The 17669-nt window shown below is 37.2% G+C and overlaps 1 protein-coding gene across 3 annotated transcripts in view; it reads left to right on the top strand.

The window, feature by feature from the left end:
* The window catches only part of AEBP2 (AE binding protein 2), a 45009-nt gene extending 27731 nt beyond the window's left edge, over nucleotides 1–17278 (top strand). The window contains exons 4-9 of one of the 3 annotated variants that reach the window (XM_042466616.1): nucleotides 432–618; nucleotides 7882–8006; nucleotides 10911–10978; nucleotides 12197–12310; nucleotides 12639–12705; nucleotides 15230–17278. In XM_042466616.1, coding sequence (XP_042322550.1) covers nucleotides 432–618; nucleotides 7882–8006; nucleotides 10911–10978; nucleotides 12197–12310; nucleotides 12639–12693 — 549 coding nt within the window. In that variant the 3' untranslated portion in view covers nucleotides 12694–12705; nucleotides 15230–17278. Of the gene's footprint in view, nucleotides 1–431; nucleotides 619–7881; nucleotides 8007–9930; nucleotides 10169–10910; nucleotides 10979–12196; nucleotides 12311–12638; nucleotides 12706–15229 lie in introns of those variants that run through there. The other 2 variants (XR_006103924.1, XM_042466617.1) reach the window with 2 other exon arrangements.
* The last annotated feature ends 391 nt before the right edge of the window (nucleotides 17279–17669 follow it).

The following is a 17669-nucleotide window of genomic DNA, read 5'->3' as shown; positions in this document are numbered from 1 at the left end:
ATAAGATTTAATGTTGTTTCTGTTAGAACAAGTTGGATGTTCACATAGTATCACTGAAATGAATTCAGTGTTCTAGCATTTGGAAGTCAGCTTTGATTTGAACTGTCATTCTACACTATTGTTCCACATGTAATGTGTGTCTATATGTCTAGGTACCTTTAAATCGTGTGTTAACATATGGAGAATCCATGAATTTCATAGATGGTATTGTATTTTTTAAGAAAGAGGGGAAATTGTTTTAATTTGGAATTTGTATTCTGTTTGAAATACTCACTCAGTGTGAATTTGCAATTTGAATAAGGTTGCATTTGTTGTACTCTTTAACTCATACACAGAAACACAGAGGGAGAGTGAGCAAGAGAGCATCTGAACAAGCTCCTTCCCTTGAGTTACAGTGATGTGTTAACTGAAAATTTTCTTCTTTTGCTTAGTGTGTTGTTGGAGGGTGCAATGCTAGTTTTGCATCTCAGAGTGGGCTTGCTCGTCATGTGCCAACCCACTTTAGCCAGCAGAATTCTTCAAAAGTAACCAATCAGCCAAAGGCAAAAGAGGAATCTCCTTCTAAAGCTGGAATGAACAAAAGACGGAAGTTAAAGAACAAACGGAGGCGCTCTTTACGTAAGCACATGCAACTTTACCTATTCTGTAATATACTTCATAAATTTAAAAACTGCCTGTTGTGACTGCTTTCTCATTTTTAGGCAAAAGTTCTTTGCCAGTACCTGGCAGATCCCCTTGCTTGTATCTTTGGGTTTATTCTGTGGCAGATATGGCGAGACTGAAGTACTTAGCCAGAATAAAGCTGCAGCATGTAGACATGTCCTTAACTGCAGATCTGAAACTGAACTTACAGGAAAGTTCTGATGGATTTTCCTCAGCCAACACAATAGATGATGTTTGGCCTGCAAAAGCTGTTGATTCCTAGTATAGCTATTACATTATGGATGATAGCCATGTTCTGTTCATTCTGCCACCAGTTTTAAATCGTTTGTAAGAATCTGCAAGGTTATAGGAAGTTGGAGATACAATAGCATTTGAATCCATTATCCTCTATAGATCTGGAGCCAAATGAAGTCCTCTAAATCACTGCTGAAAATTGTTGATGTTTTAGAAATGGATAATGTCAGCACTTGTGTAAAGTTTAACCTTGGGTGAAACTAGTGAGAAAAGGGCAGGAGGTAATTTGTTCTGGAGGAGTGGGGAAAGTTGTTGATGGTAAGCCCTTCGCAGCATTGTGCCTGCACTGCCCCATGTTGGTTGGTGTTGAACAACACATGTATATCAGTTCCTAGCAAGAAATGTCTTATTTACAAGTCTTCCTTCTAATAAATAAATTTGAGTGCAGTTTTCTTTTGGGGCTATGTATTTTATATTCACACTATCTTATTTGGAGGACTAATTTGAAGACACTGTTTTAGAAAATAGACATTAAGAATGCCTCTTATAATTGTTTATACAATTGGCACATGAGTGTTGCAGCTCTTAGATAATTTGATTTGGTCCATTCTGTCAACATGTCCTTGTTCGCATTGTATAGTTCTAACAGTAATAAAAGCACCAGTATTTTGATTATGCAATATTTGTGGTTATAAGATCGCAGTTATAAACCTTTCAAAGGGAACTTGGATCTATTATTTATGAGCTATTAAAATTGATGAACGTGTGTCTCTGGATCCAGCTAATATGCTGCTTTGTCTGGCAGTTACTGTTATTTATGTGTAGATGCAGATAGAGCATGAAAAAATAAAAATAAAAGGACAATCAAAACAGTGGGGGAGGGCTAGAAAAAACCCAGCTGCAACCAGGATAATTTCCCTCCTCCCTCTACATATGACTCCTGAACATCTATATACACACATCAGAGTTGCTTATGAAGATTTACAGATCCTCTTGAATTATGTAAAATAGGGATGGGAGTCTGCAGCAAGACAGGGTTGCCTCGGTCAAGCAGGAAGTCCACTTTCATATGATATCTCTTGGTCTGAGATGACAGGTTGTTAGGGTGTGAGTTGAATTGTGCATGGGTGTTGGTTACTCCTTGGCTATAGCTTTAAAAAAAGTCTTCTCCATGTAAATTGGCCATTTCAGATTAGTGCCATAGATAGGATGGTCTGTATTCTCTGTCAGCGACTTTATTAAGTATATAATCTTAGTTACTACTTAGTAATATACACTCATCACTCCACATTTGCAGCTTTGACTTTTGCAGATTTGATTATTCAAGGATTTTATTAATATGATATCTCTAGGAATATCTAGGTCTTCTAGCACAACTCTATGGTCAACTTTAACCAAAAGTTGCATTGAAGGACCTAGAGATTCCTAGAGAGAACAGTCCACTCTAGGCATTTGTAACTCCTCCAGCACAGCCCTATGGTCAATGTCTGGCAGATGTTGACTACAGAGTTTCACTGGAGTACCTAAAGATTTCTAGAGAGGTGTTCTCTCAGGTAAAAATATTGTTTTTATTATTTGCAGTTTTCCCACATTCGCAGGGGTCCTGTGCCCCTAACCCCAGCGAATGTTAAGGGACAAGTGTACTTCAGCTCCATAGTCATAATTGTGACACTATTGCCACAATTGCAGCTCCCTCCTTCTGCATCTGCTTTACAGGGCATCAGCATCATGGAGAGAAGTAGGTCCATTATGCTGGTGAAGCATGGGTGAATGATGTTTCTGTCAAGTTTGTGGTGCTTGGGCCAGGAGACAGTTACTGTATATACTTAACTATAAATCAAGAAATTTATGTCCACAAATTGACCCCAAAACCCTGGATCGACTTACACAGGGGGGGTTGGGGGATCCCCCCCCCCCCCCCCCCCCGCCTCTTCCACAGCCTGGTTGTCTCTAGAAGGGACAGCTGGGCTGAGGAACGGCTTGGGAGGCTGGATGTTCTCCAAAGGGATAGCTGGACTTAAGAGGGGGAGGAAGGGATACCCTCGACTTATCTACAGGTCATATCAGAATTCCTAATTTTGGTCCCAAAACCTGCCCTTGACTGATACATGACATCGACTGATAGTCGAGAATATATGGTAAGCATATATGTTAGCAAACTGGAATAAATTAGCATGTCCAGCTGAGAGTTGTAGTTTCAGTAATGTATGATACATTCTTTAAAAACTCATATTTACTGTTATGTGCAGTCTATTCTATTACCAGTTATTTTGATATACCAGTTGACTGCAACTGAGGCTTGCTTTTTTTGTGTAAAAATATATATCTGCAGATATAATGTCTGCCAAAAAGAGCCAAACTTAATAGGAAATATCCAAAGAGAAAATTTTATCATGGTTTATTGCTTCTTCAATGGCTGCCTTTGCTGTCAGACAGTGTACATAGTTTAAGATCAAGGTCAAGATCTAGGGAACTGTGTAGTGGAGTTTAGATTTTGCACCTTGGGGCGGGAACAAACCTCAAATAACTCAGTGAACACAGCTCAAATTTGGGAATGGCCAAGCCCACCCCTGCTTTCTTCTTTCACAAAACTCTAAACCAAGACTTGTGAAATCAGTTTCGCTTTTTACTGAAACATGAGGTTGATTACTGGAGTCAGCTGTAAAACCGGGTAACAGATGGGGGCAGGCAACAAAATTAAAGAATACATGCTTAGTCCATGGATTTGTATTCTGTTTCATAAATGAGTTTCAAGTCCTGCAGCAGAAAGTGAACTCCTTTTCCCACCTTTCTCCCTTCTTTACAGCTTGATTTAGATTGAAACAGGATCAAAGTCCTTTTTCCCTTCTTGCTTCTGCAAGTTGGAAAGCTTTTGCCTTAAATCAACTAGAGAGTAAATCCTGATCTATCTCTTGCCCACCTTGCTCTAAATAAAATATGGTGGTGTATCCATCTGTTAATTCAAACACTTTTTACAGGACTCATTATTTGAAAACAGCAAAGTGCAAAGTATGTTGATTTTCCGGAGTTCCTTTTTTAATTTTGATAGTACTGTCTGGCCCAAATTTGCGGTATCTTATTCTCTATAGGGCTTCTTTTCATTTTAGAATCTCCCTGTTAATTGTAACTAATACATTGGTCCTGTTGTGCATTAAGAAGGTAAACTATCCCAGTACAGTATTTCAAATTAATTTCATTATACCTGCTTTGAATTACTCTACACAAAATGTTTGCATTTTCTGGCCATATAAACCATTAGCATTCAGCATTAAGGAAATAAGCATCCCACTCTTAGATGGTTAATTTAAGTTTGCAACTATGAAAGCAACATACACCTGGTGAGTCGCCTGTGCCATAAAAAATCTCAGTGTTGTTTTTTTTTAGTCTGTTTTTGACACAGAATGGTAGTTACAAATGTTTCACATTAGCAGCATATATGTTATACTGAGGATGGAGCAAGCTGGTTTTCTGCTGCTCCAGAGACTAGGACATGGAGCAGTGGATGGAAGCTACTGGAAAACGAGATTCCACCTAAATATTAGGAAGAACCTCCTGACAATAAAAGTTGTTTGACACTGGAACATGCTGCCTCATAGAGTCTCTTTCTTTGGAGTTTTTAAAACAGAAGCTTGATAGCCATCTGTCAGGACTGCTTTGATTTTGTATTTCTGCATAGCAGGGAGTTGGAATGGATGGCCCTTGTGGTCTCTTTCAGCTGCATAAATCTAGGTTTCAAAAAACTGATTCCCTGTTTTCCACTTAGCTTTTCCCATTGCTAAAGTGAATAACTGATCCGATATATTTTATTGTGTTTTAAGCTTGCATTGACAATGAAAGAACTGTTATATATAGATAAATCAACATGCTTTCTCTTTTGTCTTGCTGTAGATACCCTCACAGCTGATTGTTTAAGCAGTCTCATGGGATATTTACTCTTTTAAAATGTTAGCCATGTTTTCTTAGTTGTAGCTGAACTCTCAAATCTGCTGTTTCTAATACACTAAGGCTTAGTTTGTTGGTGTGATCTGTTACATTTGCATTAACCATTACACTTTCTGAACATCTAAAGCTTCTCTTTCACCATGAGCTATAGCTATAATGTCTAAAATGACAAATAGTACTTAACACTTGCTGTTCCTGAAAAACAGAAATAGAAATCACTTGCTTCTGCAAACAGTGGTTAGTTTTAAACTGAACATGAAGCCATACGAGCTGTGATGTTTGAGGTTGTAGCTTCCTTCTGGTCTTCCAAACCATAGTTTGGGGAGTAGTTTGAAGTGAACCTGAGACATTTGGATAGTCTGATAAGTCGAATCGTGGTTGCAATTTAACCCTGTATAGTTTTTGCTGTAATATTTGATAGTAATTTAATTTTTTAGCAACATAAAGCAAACTAGCATAGTGTGAATGAAAATTATAGGCAGAAGTTACAGCATTAATAAGGTTCCTTTTAGGTTTGGAGGTACATGATCTGGTTTCTGACCGGCACTAGAAGTATGTTTCCAAACCACATTTCTAATGGGGCTCATGCAAAATGTTTCTTTCCACATACAAGTGCTGCTAGGACACTGAAGATCAGTTATACCTATATTGCAGGCCATGTTATAATGCTTGCTCTCCTTTTTATGTGCCCATTACTTTCACTTTCCTAGTGATGGTAATTACCAGACATCTTAAATTAAATGTATCTTTGGCAGAATTGTGTACACACACACATGTATTAGGAATTTACCTAAATTTCATCCTAAACTAAGGCATTATTTTAACTTAAATGTTTGCGAGTGATTTATGTACTTCAAGATTTAACTATATCTTATTTACCAGAACATTTCTGTAATAATGATGCATAAATCATCATCTAATATGGTTGAGCAGCTGTTTTTTGGGCCCCATTCATTTGCAACTGGTCAATTTTTGACTGAAATTTGCAACTAAAAGTGACTTCTAATTGCCATTTCTGGAGTGTTCTAAGCATATCCCTCACATTTAGGGGCCAGGAACAGTGTCTAGCCTTTTCTAGGCATCTTTTCACTTGAGAAATATTGTGGGTGTGGGTTTGGAGTGGTGTAAAAAGGGGATTAGGACCTCATGTGCCCTGTGGGCTGCACTTTGGTCTCTCTTGGTTTAATACCAAATGGAAACAAATTGTACTGATTCACGTAGACTTACAACTAAAATTTTTGCGGTCCTAGAAGGATATTGAATCTACTTCAACTAAAACTGTAAGTTATAAGACTAGTATTATTATGAAAATAACTGTCAAGTGATAATTTTATGTTCATTTCTCTTTGGTGTGTGTAATATGAGATTGTATAGAACATGTAATGTATTTTTGTAAATAAAACAAAATTCAAAGAAAAACTAACAGACTACAACATTATCTCTGGATAAACTTGTTGGTCATCACTTAATTACAAGATGACCAAAAATATGTATTAGAAAACTTTTGCTACACTTAAAGCATCATAGGTGAGGGAACTTGATACACTATAGATTGTACATACAGGGCCTGAACAGACAGGCCAAAATAAAGCTGCTTTGGGTCACTTTGGAAGTATGCTATTTAAATGATGCATGTGTCCTAAGAGGCCAGAAGCCACATCAAAGCCACGCTCCAATCCTAAGGACTAGACCGCAGCTTTGACACAGCTTCTGGCCTCTTAATATGTGCGTTTCATTTAAACACCATACCTCCAAAGTGACCCAAAGCAGCTTTATTTTGGTCTGTCTGTTCAGGCCCACAGTTATCAAATTTCCAGTAAAATTTGAGATGAGAATAGACTAGGTATCTTATTAGTGACTTATGCATAAGTTGCCCTCTGAAAACTGTTTGACATTTTTATTCCATGCAAAACCACTTTTTAGTTGAAGGTTAAGAAAGCAGAGCTATGCATATGGTGTCATTATATGTGTACATGATGCATTTAGTTGCATAGTGTTATAGTTCACTAATGAGATGGCTTTATGTAACAGCTACATAACTCCATGTAAATATAGGAAGGTTATGCCTCCTTGATGTAGAATCTTGGCCCATGTAGTTTTGTTCTGTTTTATACACATATTATTTTATTATGGAAATTGCATTGGTCCTAGGGACTAATCAATAACATTTTCCTTTCTACTTAGAAAACAGAATCTGATTGGTTTATATTAAGAGGATTGTACGAAGCTAAAATAATCAAATAAATGTTTTCTTTTGCCTAAGAAGGAGATCCCCCCTCCAAAAAAATTGGCTATATATTATTTACAGTTTACAGTTTATAATTTTAAAAGGCAACTGCAGTATTAGATTCGTTCTGGCTGATGAATATACAATTTTATAGGCAACATCCATATGTGAGCAAATTTCTTTTGTGCTGAGGGTTTCAATTACTGATTTTCTAAATCATTATGTCTACTATTGCCTAGTTATTTCATAGCCTTGCATATGTAGCAAACAAACCTTTAGTTGACTATTTTGTCCTAGAGAAGTTTTGCCTTTCCAAGAGTTGTTGCTATGTAAGTTTGGATTATGACTGCTTTCCCACAAGTCTACAGATGTACTTAACAAATCTCTTTTGCTAAGTGGTGGGCAGTTACTGAGAAGTGGCTGGAAATCAACATCTGCATTGGAAATGTTAGTATTTTGTAATATAAAATAGTGCGGGGCTATCCTGCAACCTATTTAAAAAGTGAATTGCTGCTCCTGGAGGCTGAGGAGGAGAGGGCAGAAAAGCACAAGGTATATGGAAAACTCAAAGTCTGTGAAAACAGCTGGGGAAGGAGAGCTGCCTGCAGCCACTTTTCTCATTCTTTGGTAAAACACTTGGTAGCCTAAAAACAGGTGAACTGAAGGGTTATTTAGTAAGTTTTGAGGAGTTACAACAAAACTGGTTAAAATAGATTTTAACACATGCACTAAAAGAAAAACCTTAGAGTAAGGCCATTTAATGTTGAGAATTTGAAGTCTTGTTGGAATTGAAGATTCTTTTTCTTTCTTTTTAGCAAGACCACATGACTTCTTTGATGCACAAACTCTGGATGCCATACGACATCGAGCCATTTGCTTTAATCTCTCTGCTCACATAGAAAGTTTAGGAAAAGGACACAGTGTTGTATTCCACAGTACTGTAAGTATTATTAACTATTAATAGACTTGTGTTCTAATGGGAAGTCCAGGATTCTTGAAGTTGCTCTTCTTTTTGTTACTTGTATGTCTTCATTGCATTTACAGATTTCTTTTTCTGTTTCATTTTTACATAAGAATAATGGTAAAAACATTTTACCAAAATTGCATATCCTGATCTTCCTCCAGGGAACTCAGGGCACTATGCAACCTTGACTCTCCTATCCCTTCTTTTCTCACAGCAATACTTTTTGTGTTGGTTAGGCTAAGGTAATGTGTGGCACAAGGTCATCTGTATAGTTTCTTGGCTTGGTAAAAATTTGAGGCTTTCTGAGATAGAACTGCAACATTCCTGACCAAAATGCAATCCTATGTTGGCACTTCTGAGAGGATTATGGTGAGATCAGAATTTTATGAGTTATTTCTCTTGTTTTCCAGTAGAGGCCAGCAAAACTGCATTTATTTATATGTAATCTTTGTTCTTGACTGAAGCAGGCTTTTCTGATCTGTGTTGCACAAATTTAATGGTTTGTTCTGTGTAAGAGAATTGCTGTTCTTCATTGTGTCTACTTCACTCCCAACTATTTGTCCTGGGCTCATTTATAGCCAGTGCTGGGAACATTTTAGAGCTCTCTTCTGGGAGTTGATCCATCTTCCTCCAAAGAGATGTGTTGTAAACAGCTTGTAATATGACTTCCCTCTCCATAAAGACTATCTTACTGGTAGTTTAACAACTTTAAAGCATACAGGTAGACTATATGCCTCCATATACATAAGGACAAAATTGCAGTGCAACCTGAGATGGCATTTCTCTCAAAGGGTGTCATCAAGGTTTCCATCTCCTCCAAGTAGGAAGATTACAAGCAAATAAAGCTACTAACTTGTGTTATTGCCCTCAGAATTTCCAGGTCCATCGGTACTTTTTCTGTTAACCCTTGTTAACTTCCTCACCATTTTTAAATTGATAGTTAATGATATATTGATTGGTATTTATGTAGTGTAATGTAATGATTGGTATTAATGTAATTAAGGGGATGTGGTGGCTTAGTGGTTAAGATGCCAATTCTGACATTTGGAATATCAGAAGGTTGACAGTTCGAGACCCATGTGCTTCATGATGGGGTGAGCTCTTGTCACTAGTCCCAGCTTCTGCCATCTTAGCAGTTTGAAAGCATGCAAATACAAGTAGATAAATAGTTACCACTTCGGTGGGAAGATAACAGTGTTTGGTGCAGTCATGTTGGCCACATGACCACTGGAGTTGTCTTCGGACAATGGTGGCTCTTCAGCTTAGTAATGGAGATGAGCACACACACACACATAACCCTACTTATACCTTTTACCTTTATTAATGTTTTACCAGTATATTATGGTGTGTAAGAGACCCCTGGAACACTTGACAAGAACTGATTTGACAGCTGTTGCATCTACTCACCGAGCTACCAAATTTTATGGAAAAAATGCATTTTTAGAAGTGGAAAATGTTATGGGGAAAGATAGTGGTCACAAATTTTCCATCATACATTACTGGGTACAATAACAGAATAACTAGGAATGCTTTTTTATTGGTTGGAGGATGAGCCCTAATTGCTGGCCCCTCATGACCTTTAAGCTTTTCCCTATGCTTTACAGCTCTTCCCCCTCCCCTCATCAACATTCTTCTGTTTTTCACAAGGAAAGAAGAGTTGAAAAGAAGATCTCAAACATGGTCACAAGAAAATTGAATAAGACTTAGGGAAAGCTGCATGGGTGTTTTTAATTTGACCAAGATGCCTAATTTATCAAACTTTTGGGTTTTCAAACTGTAGAGATCATAATTCAGAGTTTTAACTCTTTATCTGTTAACACAAAAAAAAAACCCTTAATGATTGAACATGAATATAACTTTGGTAAATCAAGCTGAGAGAGTAGTTTTTTTATTTTTATAGTACTCTGTAATAGCAGGAATAGGAACCATTCAGTTTGTGAAGGCTTCCAGCCAGGCTCTCTCTCCTGGAGACTAGCAAGAAGTGGAATTCCCACAGTTGTTCCAGCAAGTGATTGGAGATAACAGCAGGAAGCTGTCATAACTCATCCTACTCTGGACAATGGGTGGTGTGCATAGACAGCTGTATAGTCAGCCAATGCCTCCCTGAAGCGGCTGGTAGCTTCCATGTCAGTGGGATGGTAAGTCTATTCCAGCTTGTACTGTGGGTTTTAAATACTCTCTGGAAGGTATGTAGAGAGATCTTGTAGCACGTTTGAGACTAACTGAAATAAAGAAGTTGGCAGCATGAGCTTATGTAGACTTCAGTCTACTTTCTCAGATGCACGTAGCCATTTCTTTCTTTCAGTTAGTCTCAAAGGTGCTACAAGGTCTGATTCTACAGACTAACACAGCTATATCTTTGAATTCTTCCCCTATGTAAGGTGTTGAACCTATCCCACAAATAGATGCAGCACCTTGGATAAATTTTTGTAATTATTGGCTAAAACATCCTTACTGAAAGGGAAACCAAGACCTGCCATTGCCAGGACCATTGTAGTCAATGTTCGGTTGCATTTTGGAAGCACCAGTTGAGAGCACTTTGTTCTTCCTTTCTCTTTCTTGGAGAGGAAAGGAGGAGGAACAAAAATGAGATATTTGGCTGAAGCACCTTCTGGAGAAAATCCAGCCAGCACTTTGGTTAGTGAACCAGTTTGTAATGAAGAAGGTTCAGTGATATGAATAGCATCTCATAATCTTTACAGTTAATAAGAGGTAGATTATGTTTGATTGAAATGGTCATCAGTGAGTGTGAGTGAAATGCCTATGGTAAACCCAAGTACAGATTAGATTTAAGTCTTATTTGTTGTTTCAGAATCACGTTGTTGAATGAAGAAAATATACAGAAATGCTTCAAGTAACTATTCTAATTGTTATTCTTAGGTAATAGCAAAGAGAAAAGAAGATTCTGGAAAGATAAAGCTGCTGCTTCACTGGACACCAGAAGACATGTAAGTACCCCATATTGGGAAAAAAACTGGAATATAAATTAAATAACTAAATAAAAATAATAAATTGGGTCAGAAAAATGTCTTGGAATACTTGCTGTGTTTTATACCCACCTCACAAAAAGTGGCAGAATAAAAAGTAAAAATATTAATGTTTAATTCTTTAACATCTTTTCTACTTCTTTTGACTCAGTCATTCAACTGTACAAAGTTAACAGCCACATGAAATAAATTGAAACATTTTTTAAGCATTATAAATGTGTTCATTGTAATTTTTGGAAGTTTTTGGTCTAATCCAGAATGGCTCTTACAAATCTACATTCTTATGCTATTTGGCTATTACAAAGAAAAGGAGTAGAAGTTGCCCACTCATTATCTTTTAACTTGTGGCTGATTTTAGTGTAATTTATAATTACACTGAAGACACTTAATATCATGATGGAAGAAGTAAAGATGCAAGTAACTTCATAACTGAAATGATTTTAGTCTGTAATAAAATGTATTTGAGGAGCAAGAGGACAAGCAAAACAAACAATAGCCAACATATCAATCTCCAAATATGTTTGGGACAACCACAAATGCTTCCAAGCATGAAAACAATAGAAAACTCTTGCTTCCATGTTTGGAAGCATTTGTGGTTGTCCCAAACACATTTGGAGATAGGTATCTTGGCAAAGAGGGATCCTTGGATGTGCAGGAGGCATGACGCCTGGGGTGTGGAGGAGGAAGGGAGATAAGCTTACCTTGTGAGTAGGTTTCCACTTGTGTGACATTGGAATTTAGTTTTTGTTTGGAGAAGTTAAAATAACAGTATCACCTAATGGATATAACAACGTGTAGGAAGTTCCCTTCACTGATCTTTTGGCTAACATCTAGTGGTCCATATCCTGGTGGATAGTCCCTTATACCAGGAATATCACAGATCTTTTGTATAGTGCTACCATCATACTACATTATATTAGACCCTGAGAACAATAAAAGTATCATTATAAGCTTCATTAATTAATTATTCAAAGTCATAACTCTAACCATAATGTTTAAGCCAATTAAGCACAGCTGTTAACATTCAAAACTAGGAGTAGATTCTTTATCTAACCACTCAAATGTGAAGCAGTCGTTGAAGATGGTATTTTTAAAAAGGATTCAAAAACGTCTGTTTTACCATGTGATTGTGGTGGGGAAAGTGGTTGATCATTTTTAAATATTTTACTTTATTTTTAGTCTTCCTGATGTGTGGGTAAATGAAAGTGAGCGACATCAATTAAAAACTAAAGTAGTTCATTTGTCAAAACTACCAAAAGACACTGCCTTGCTTCTGGACCCAAACATATACAGGTAACCTCCCAGTATTTGAATGTTTTCTTCTCTCAGTGTGACCTTAAGCCTCACTTAACTTTTTGAAGCCAATATTAAGCTAATAATGTAATCAGAATATTTGGACCTCCTAAATATTTCCTTGTTTTTCTCTTAAATTTGTTTGCCAGATGTTAGGGGGATATGTTTGATATCTCAATATAACATCTTCCAGTTGACAGTATCCATAAGTTAAGTGTTGAAATCTGAGGTTATTGAGCAGTTCTTGAATTAGAACTCTGGCGTTTGAAAAACAGGGAATACCTGTATTTACCGAGTGTATTTTACTTTTTTGTGCTTTGGTGTACAGAAAGTCTAGTAAAGGCGGTACATACAGAGGAATCCTGAAAGATCACTTCTGTTAAGATCACATACTGGTTTGTATACCAATTTTTGTATACTAGTTTTTTCAAAGTCCAGATTTATATTTTATACATTAGCTTGTAATACATGTAGTATTACTTTAAAATCTGTGTTCAGTTTTTTTTAATTGAAAGCCCTTTTTTTCTACTTTTGGGAATGGGAGAGAATCTGGCATAGTTCATGTCAACATCAGATATTACAAAAATGACAAGAGAATCCATTCTCAAAGTTGATTTCTTTCCTTTTTATTAATACTCAGTCTACAACTGTATTTCCTATACATTTTCCCAAAGATAATCTGAAAAGCTTTAAAACACAGTTGATACATGACTATATAACAAAATATGTTGAAAAATAAAACTTTCTCCTCTCATAGGAAAACTCAGTGCTTGATGAGCCCTCCAGATGATTTATCTATGGCGAGTGTGTGTGCGCGCGTACACACACACACACACACACACACACACACCATTCCTCACAATGGTCTATACTGCCCAGGAACAACTTTTGGTGGACCACTTAATTCCCATCCCTTCTCTGTTCAGTTGTACATTGGGGTGATGAAAGCTCAGTGCTGCCGGGCGTATATGGCGACTGGGGATATAAGACGACTCCCAAGTCGCAGGCCGGCAGTGTCCCTGGCCTCCTATAGGCTGAAGTAAGGGGGTCTCGTGCCGGCTTGAGGGGGCCTCTGTGGAGGCCCGGAAGGTGGGTACCATGGCTGGGCTCTCTCTTGCCGCCATTGCTGGAAAAGGCGGCGGAGAAGCGGCTCCAAAGCTGGTTGGGCCAAGGGAAAGAGCCAGCCCCTTATTCCTCGCCGTCGCCTCCCGGGATACTCTGCTCCTCCAGCGGCTTCTGCGGTGGACTTCTGACATGCCGCAGAAGCTGCTAGAGGACCGGAATATCCTGGGTAGCGGCGGCGGTGGCGAGGAATAAGGGGCCGGCTTTTCCCCCCTTTCCCTTGGCCTGACCAGCTCTGGAGCTGCTTCTCCACCGCTTTTTCCATCAATGGTGACGAGAGAGAACCCAGCTGCGGTGCCTGCTGGGAAAGGAACCACAAGGACCCCAGAGACAGAGAAGTGGCTACACCATTCGCCTGTCTCTGGGGTCAGAATCCGGCGTATAAAACGGGTAAAAAGTCGTCTTATACGCTGGAAAATACAGTAGATACTTTTCGGCACCTGCCCAAGTTCATTTCCCTAGTGTGTTCAGTTCTAAAAAAAGGAGAGGCTCCACTATATTTCTCATATTTTTATTGATCACCTTAAATTTTGCCATGGGAAAATGTGTGCTGTTGATCAGTGTCATTTAACACAAATAATCATAGATATTAATTAGAAAGCACTTCTATTTTGTAACATGTTTTCTCTGGTTTTCAGCTTTTCGCAATGTAGTGTATTGTGTTCAAGAAATTTTAGAGAGGCTTAGACTGCAAACCTTACTTCCAAATAAACATGCTTATTTGGCAACAAGTTCCACTGAATTCACTGGTTAGGCTCCAAACCACAGCCTACAGCTTTATATACATACCCATGGGTGCTTTTCAGTATCCCATGTATAGGTATCTATTTCTTAAATTTTGTGAAAGGTTAGTTGGAATTCTGAGAAAGTACCCTCTGAAGTTTCAGTTTCATAGGATGGAATATCATCCACCACACCAAGCAGTCACTTTCTGTGCACATACATCAGTAATCTTGCTGTTTTGTGCCTTCAAGTTGTTTGTGACTGATGGTGACCCTATTATGGGGTTTTCTTGGCAAAATTTGTTCAGTTAGGGGGTTGCCTTTACTTTCCTCTGAGGCCAAGAGAGTGAGATTTGACCAAGGACACCCTATGAGTTTCCATGGCTCAGCAGGGATTCAAGCCATGATCCCTAGGGACATAGTGTAATGCTTAAACCACTGGATGTCTTCTTATTAGGATTTCCAAACCAGTGTATTTACTGTTGGATGGCAAAACTTGTTTCCTGAAAAACTTGTTTTTGCCAACTTCCTCAAACTTGTTGAAAAGACTTGACTACTGTAATATGAAATGTTTATGATATTTTCCCCATCAGACGTACCTGGAAATATGTATAAAAGGCATATTAGCTCATGGAGTGGTCACAATCAGAAACAAAAAGAACTATCTTGTAAGAGAATAAATCCTGGGAATTCTGTACTGTTCATAGCTAATTAGTACATTGGGATTAAAGAGCTGAATATCTTCACAGTTTAGGTTGTGAATCCCTATTTATAGTATGAATTTTGGAAAGGAGACACTGCTCATATTTATTTTTAAAATGCCATCACAATACCCTAATAGGGCACATTTGTTTCTGAATAATCAGTCTAGCTAGTATCAGATATGCATACTTCTGACTTTTTTCCAGACTGAGATCCCAGTGTGCCTTCAGAGAGAGCACCATCATATTTCCAAATAATAGTGTTTTTGATTCCCACCATAGTGAAGACTGTAGTTTGGAAACTTTTTACTACTGCATGTTAAACTTCTTTGGACTTTCCTTCCACCAATGCAATGTTTCCTTTTCCTTCCTAGAACAATGCCACAGAAGAGGCTGAAGAGGTAAAATCAACAAGGGCACCTCATCTTACCATCTTATTCATTGACCATGGAATTAGAATTGAAATTGCACATTAGTCAAGTCCCTCCATCCATCCTCTGCCCCCACCCTGCACCCAACGGCTGCCAACTTTAGATGATGATTATGCTTTGCATAACAGTTTCTGAGAATGAAGTTGATGCATCCGTGGAATATATTTTATATAATATATTGATATACCTTCATGGAATGGTACGATGGAAGATGGGGCACACACTCTTCCAGCAATATAGTGGGTGCTCTCAAAGGCTTTGCATGCTTACTGCTTTTATTTTAATAATTTTCTGTAGCTTGTATGGAGGGAATGGCGATACTAAATTGCCACATACTGTACAACTCTCCCTGCATTTTTTTAAAACAAATTTCTTGGGATCTTATCAATGGTAAACACACATGGACATACACTAGAGAGAATCCTTTTCTTAGAGTATGGTGAAGAGTATCAGTTGTCACTTTTGTGAATTTGTGGTGTTCTATCACATATCCCTAAGTGGTGGTATCATGTTTAAGCAAAATGGTGGTGGCATATTTGCAGTTCTAGTGAAATATATATTCAAGAGAGGCTGATTAAATGTTGTGTTGCTGTATATCCGAACCTCTCCATAAGACTATTACTGTATGTTAGTAAAACTTACTTTAATAATCTCTTCAGAAAAAAAAAAGTAAGAACATTGTTTTGTTTACTACTGGGCCTTTAAAATCCCTGGTTGCTTCTAAATAACTCAAATCTCCTTCCCCCTCCCTTTGGCCTAAATTTTTCTAGCTGTAAAAAAATTTCATATTTTTTAAAAAGAAGCATCTAAAAATACAATCGTTTATGCACCAAAGTTGGCTATGAAAAGAAGAATTAAATTGCTTCCTCGCTTTATTAAGCAAGAAATTATGGATTTTCTTAACCTACAGGAATAGAAAAATGTGTGAACCTTGTTCGTCTTGTAAGGAGACAAAAAAGTTGCATATAGATGGGACATTGCTTGTAAATAATTTTGCAGATTTGTAATATATTTTTATATTATGAAATGTATTGTAGATGTTTTTCTAGAGGCATGGAAGTTGAAATGTATATATTATGGTAGAAATAATATTGAAGGATATTGTAATTCATTCGTGCTGCCAGAAGAATCTGTTTAAAAGCAAGCACCTTTCTTAACAATAAAAAAGTCTTTTGGATTTCTAAGAGGCTATATACTACTGTTGTGTAAGAACAAAACACATGAAACATCCTTCTAGAAGTCTTTGAAGGATGCTCAGTATCCATAGGAAGTTTTAAATGGATATGAAATCAGTTTTTTCCTTGCTTGTTGGAAGGAACAAATGTAAAAAAATAAATAAACGAATAAATAAATAAATGGTGGCTATATGCAGTCAAACTGCATGATTAACCCTCCCTGTTTAGGAGGATTTTTTACATTACTACAGTGAATATAAATACCGGCTGTTTTTACACTAATTTTTAAAATGAAATAACAAGAAATTAAATAGGACTATAAACTCTCTGGTTGGAGAAGTTATCTTTTCTCAAAACCATAAAAAGAGGTCTACGTTAATGAAGTTGAGATGCCTTTTGGCTCCCAACGAGTTTGGAACGTTCCATAAACATTTAAATTCCATATTGATGTGTAGCTTGAAAGCATTGCTCACATGGAACGAGTTTGGAATGAACATTTAATAATGGTATTTCATAAAGATCTGTAGCAATGTAACTGTTTAAAACAAATGCAGTTTGTTTTTTTGTTTTGTTTCGTTTTTAATTTTGCTTGAGCACTTCAGTTACTGCTTACTCTTTTATCTTATATGGTCATCTGCAATTGCTTTGGTTCTTTTTAAAAAAATATAAAATTGCCAAATAGGTGTTTTCAGATATAGTTTGTATTTGTATTTTTTAAATTTTATTGCTTCATGAGTTTCTTCTATGCCATTCATAATTGACAGATGATTGTAGTCCTTGCCTGAGTATTTTTTCTAATAAAACAAAGCAAACACAACCACTTTTAAAGCTTCCAAATATTTATTGTTATAAAAGGTTTCAGAAACTAGAGCCCAAGATACAATTAGTTTCTCTTCTGGAACTGTTAAAATTAATGTTAATCATTAACAGTGTGCTTCTAGTGTTATAGGCTGCAATCCTATGCTTTACAGCGTGTAAAATCGATGGGACTATATAATTATTACTAATTTTCCAGTACTCTGAAAATCTGACCCTCATCCTTCTTCCAGCATTTCTCAAGTGTGATGAATGAGTAATAGATGTGATAGTCTTTTTAAGATCAGAAAACTACCCCTGTAAAGATTAACATTATTATGACCTATGTGTCTGCGTACCTCATCAGACAAATTAAATTTTGTTCCAAGTACCTACTGATAGTAATATTGTAA

Source organism: Sceloporus undulatus, chromosome 5 (assembly GCF_019175285.1).
Source record: "Sceloporus undulatus isolate JIND9_A2432 ecotype Alabama chromosome 5, SceUnd_v1.1, whole genome shotgun sequence".
NCBI lineage: Eukaryota > Metazoa > Chordata > Lepidosauria > Squamata > Phrynosomatidae > Sceloporus > Sceloporus undulatus.
This window is presented reverse-complemented; position numbering and strand designations above follow the sequence as displayed.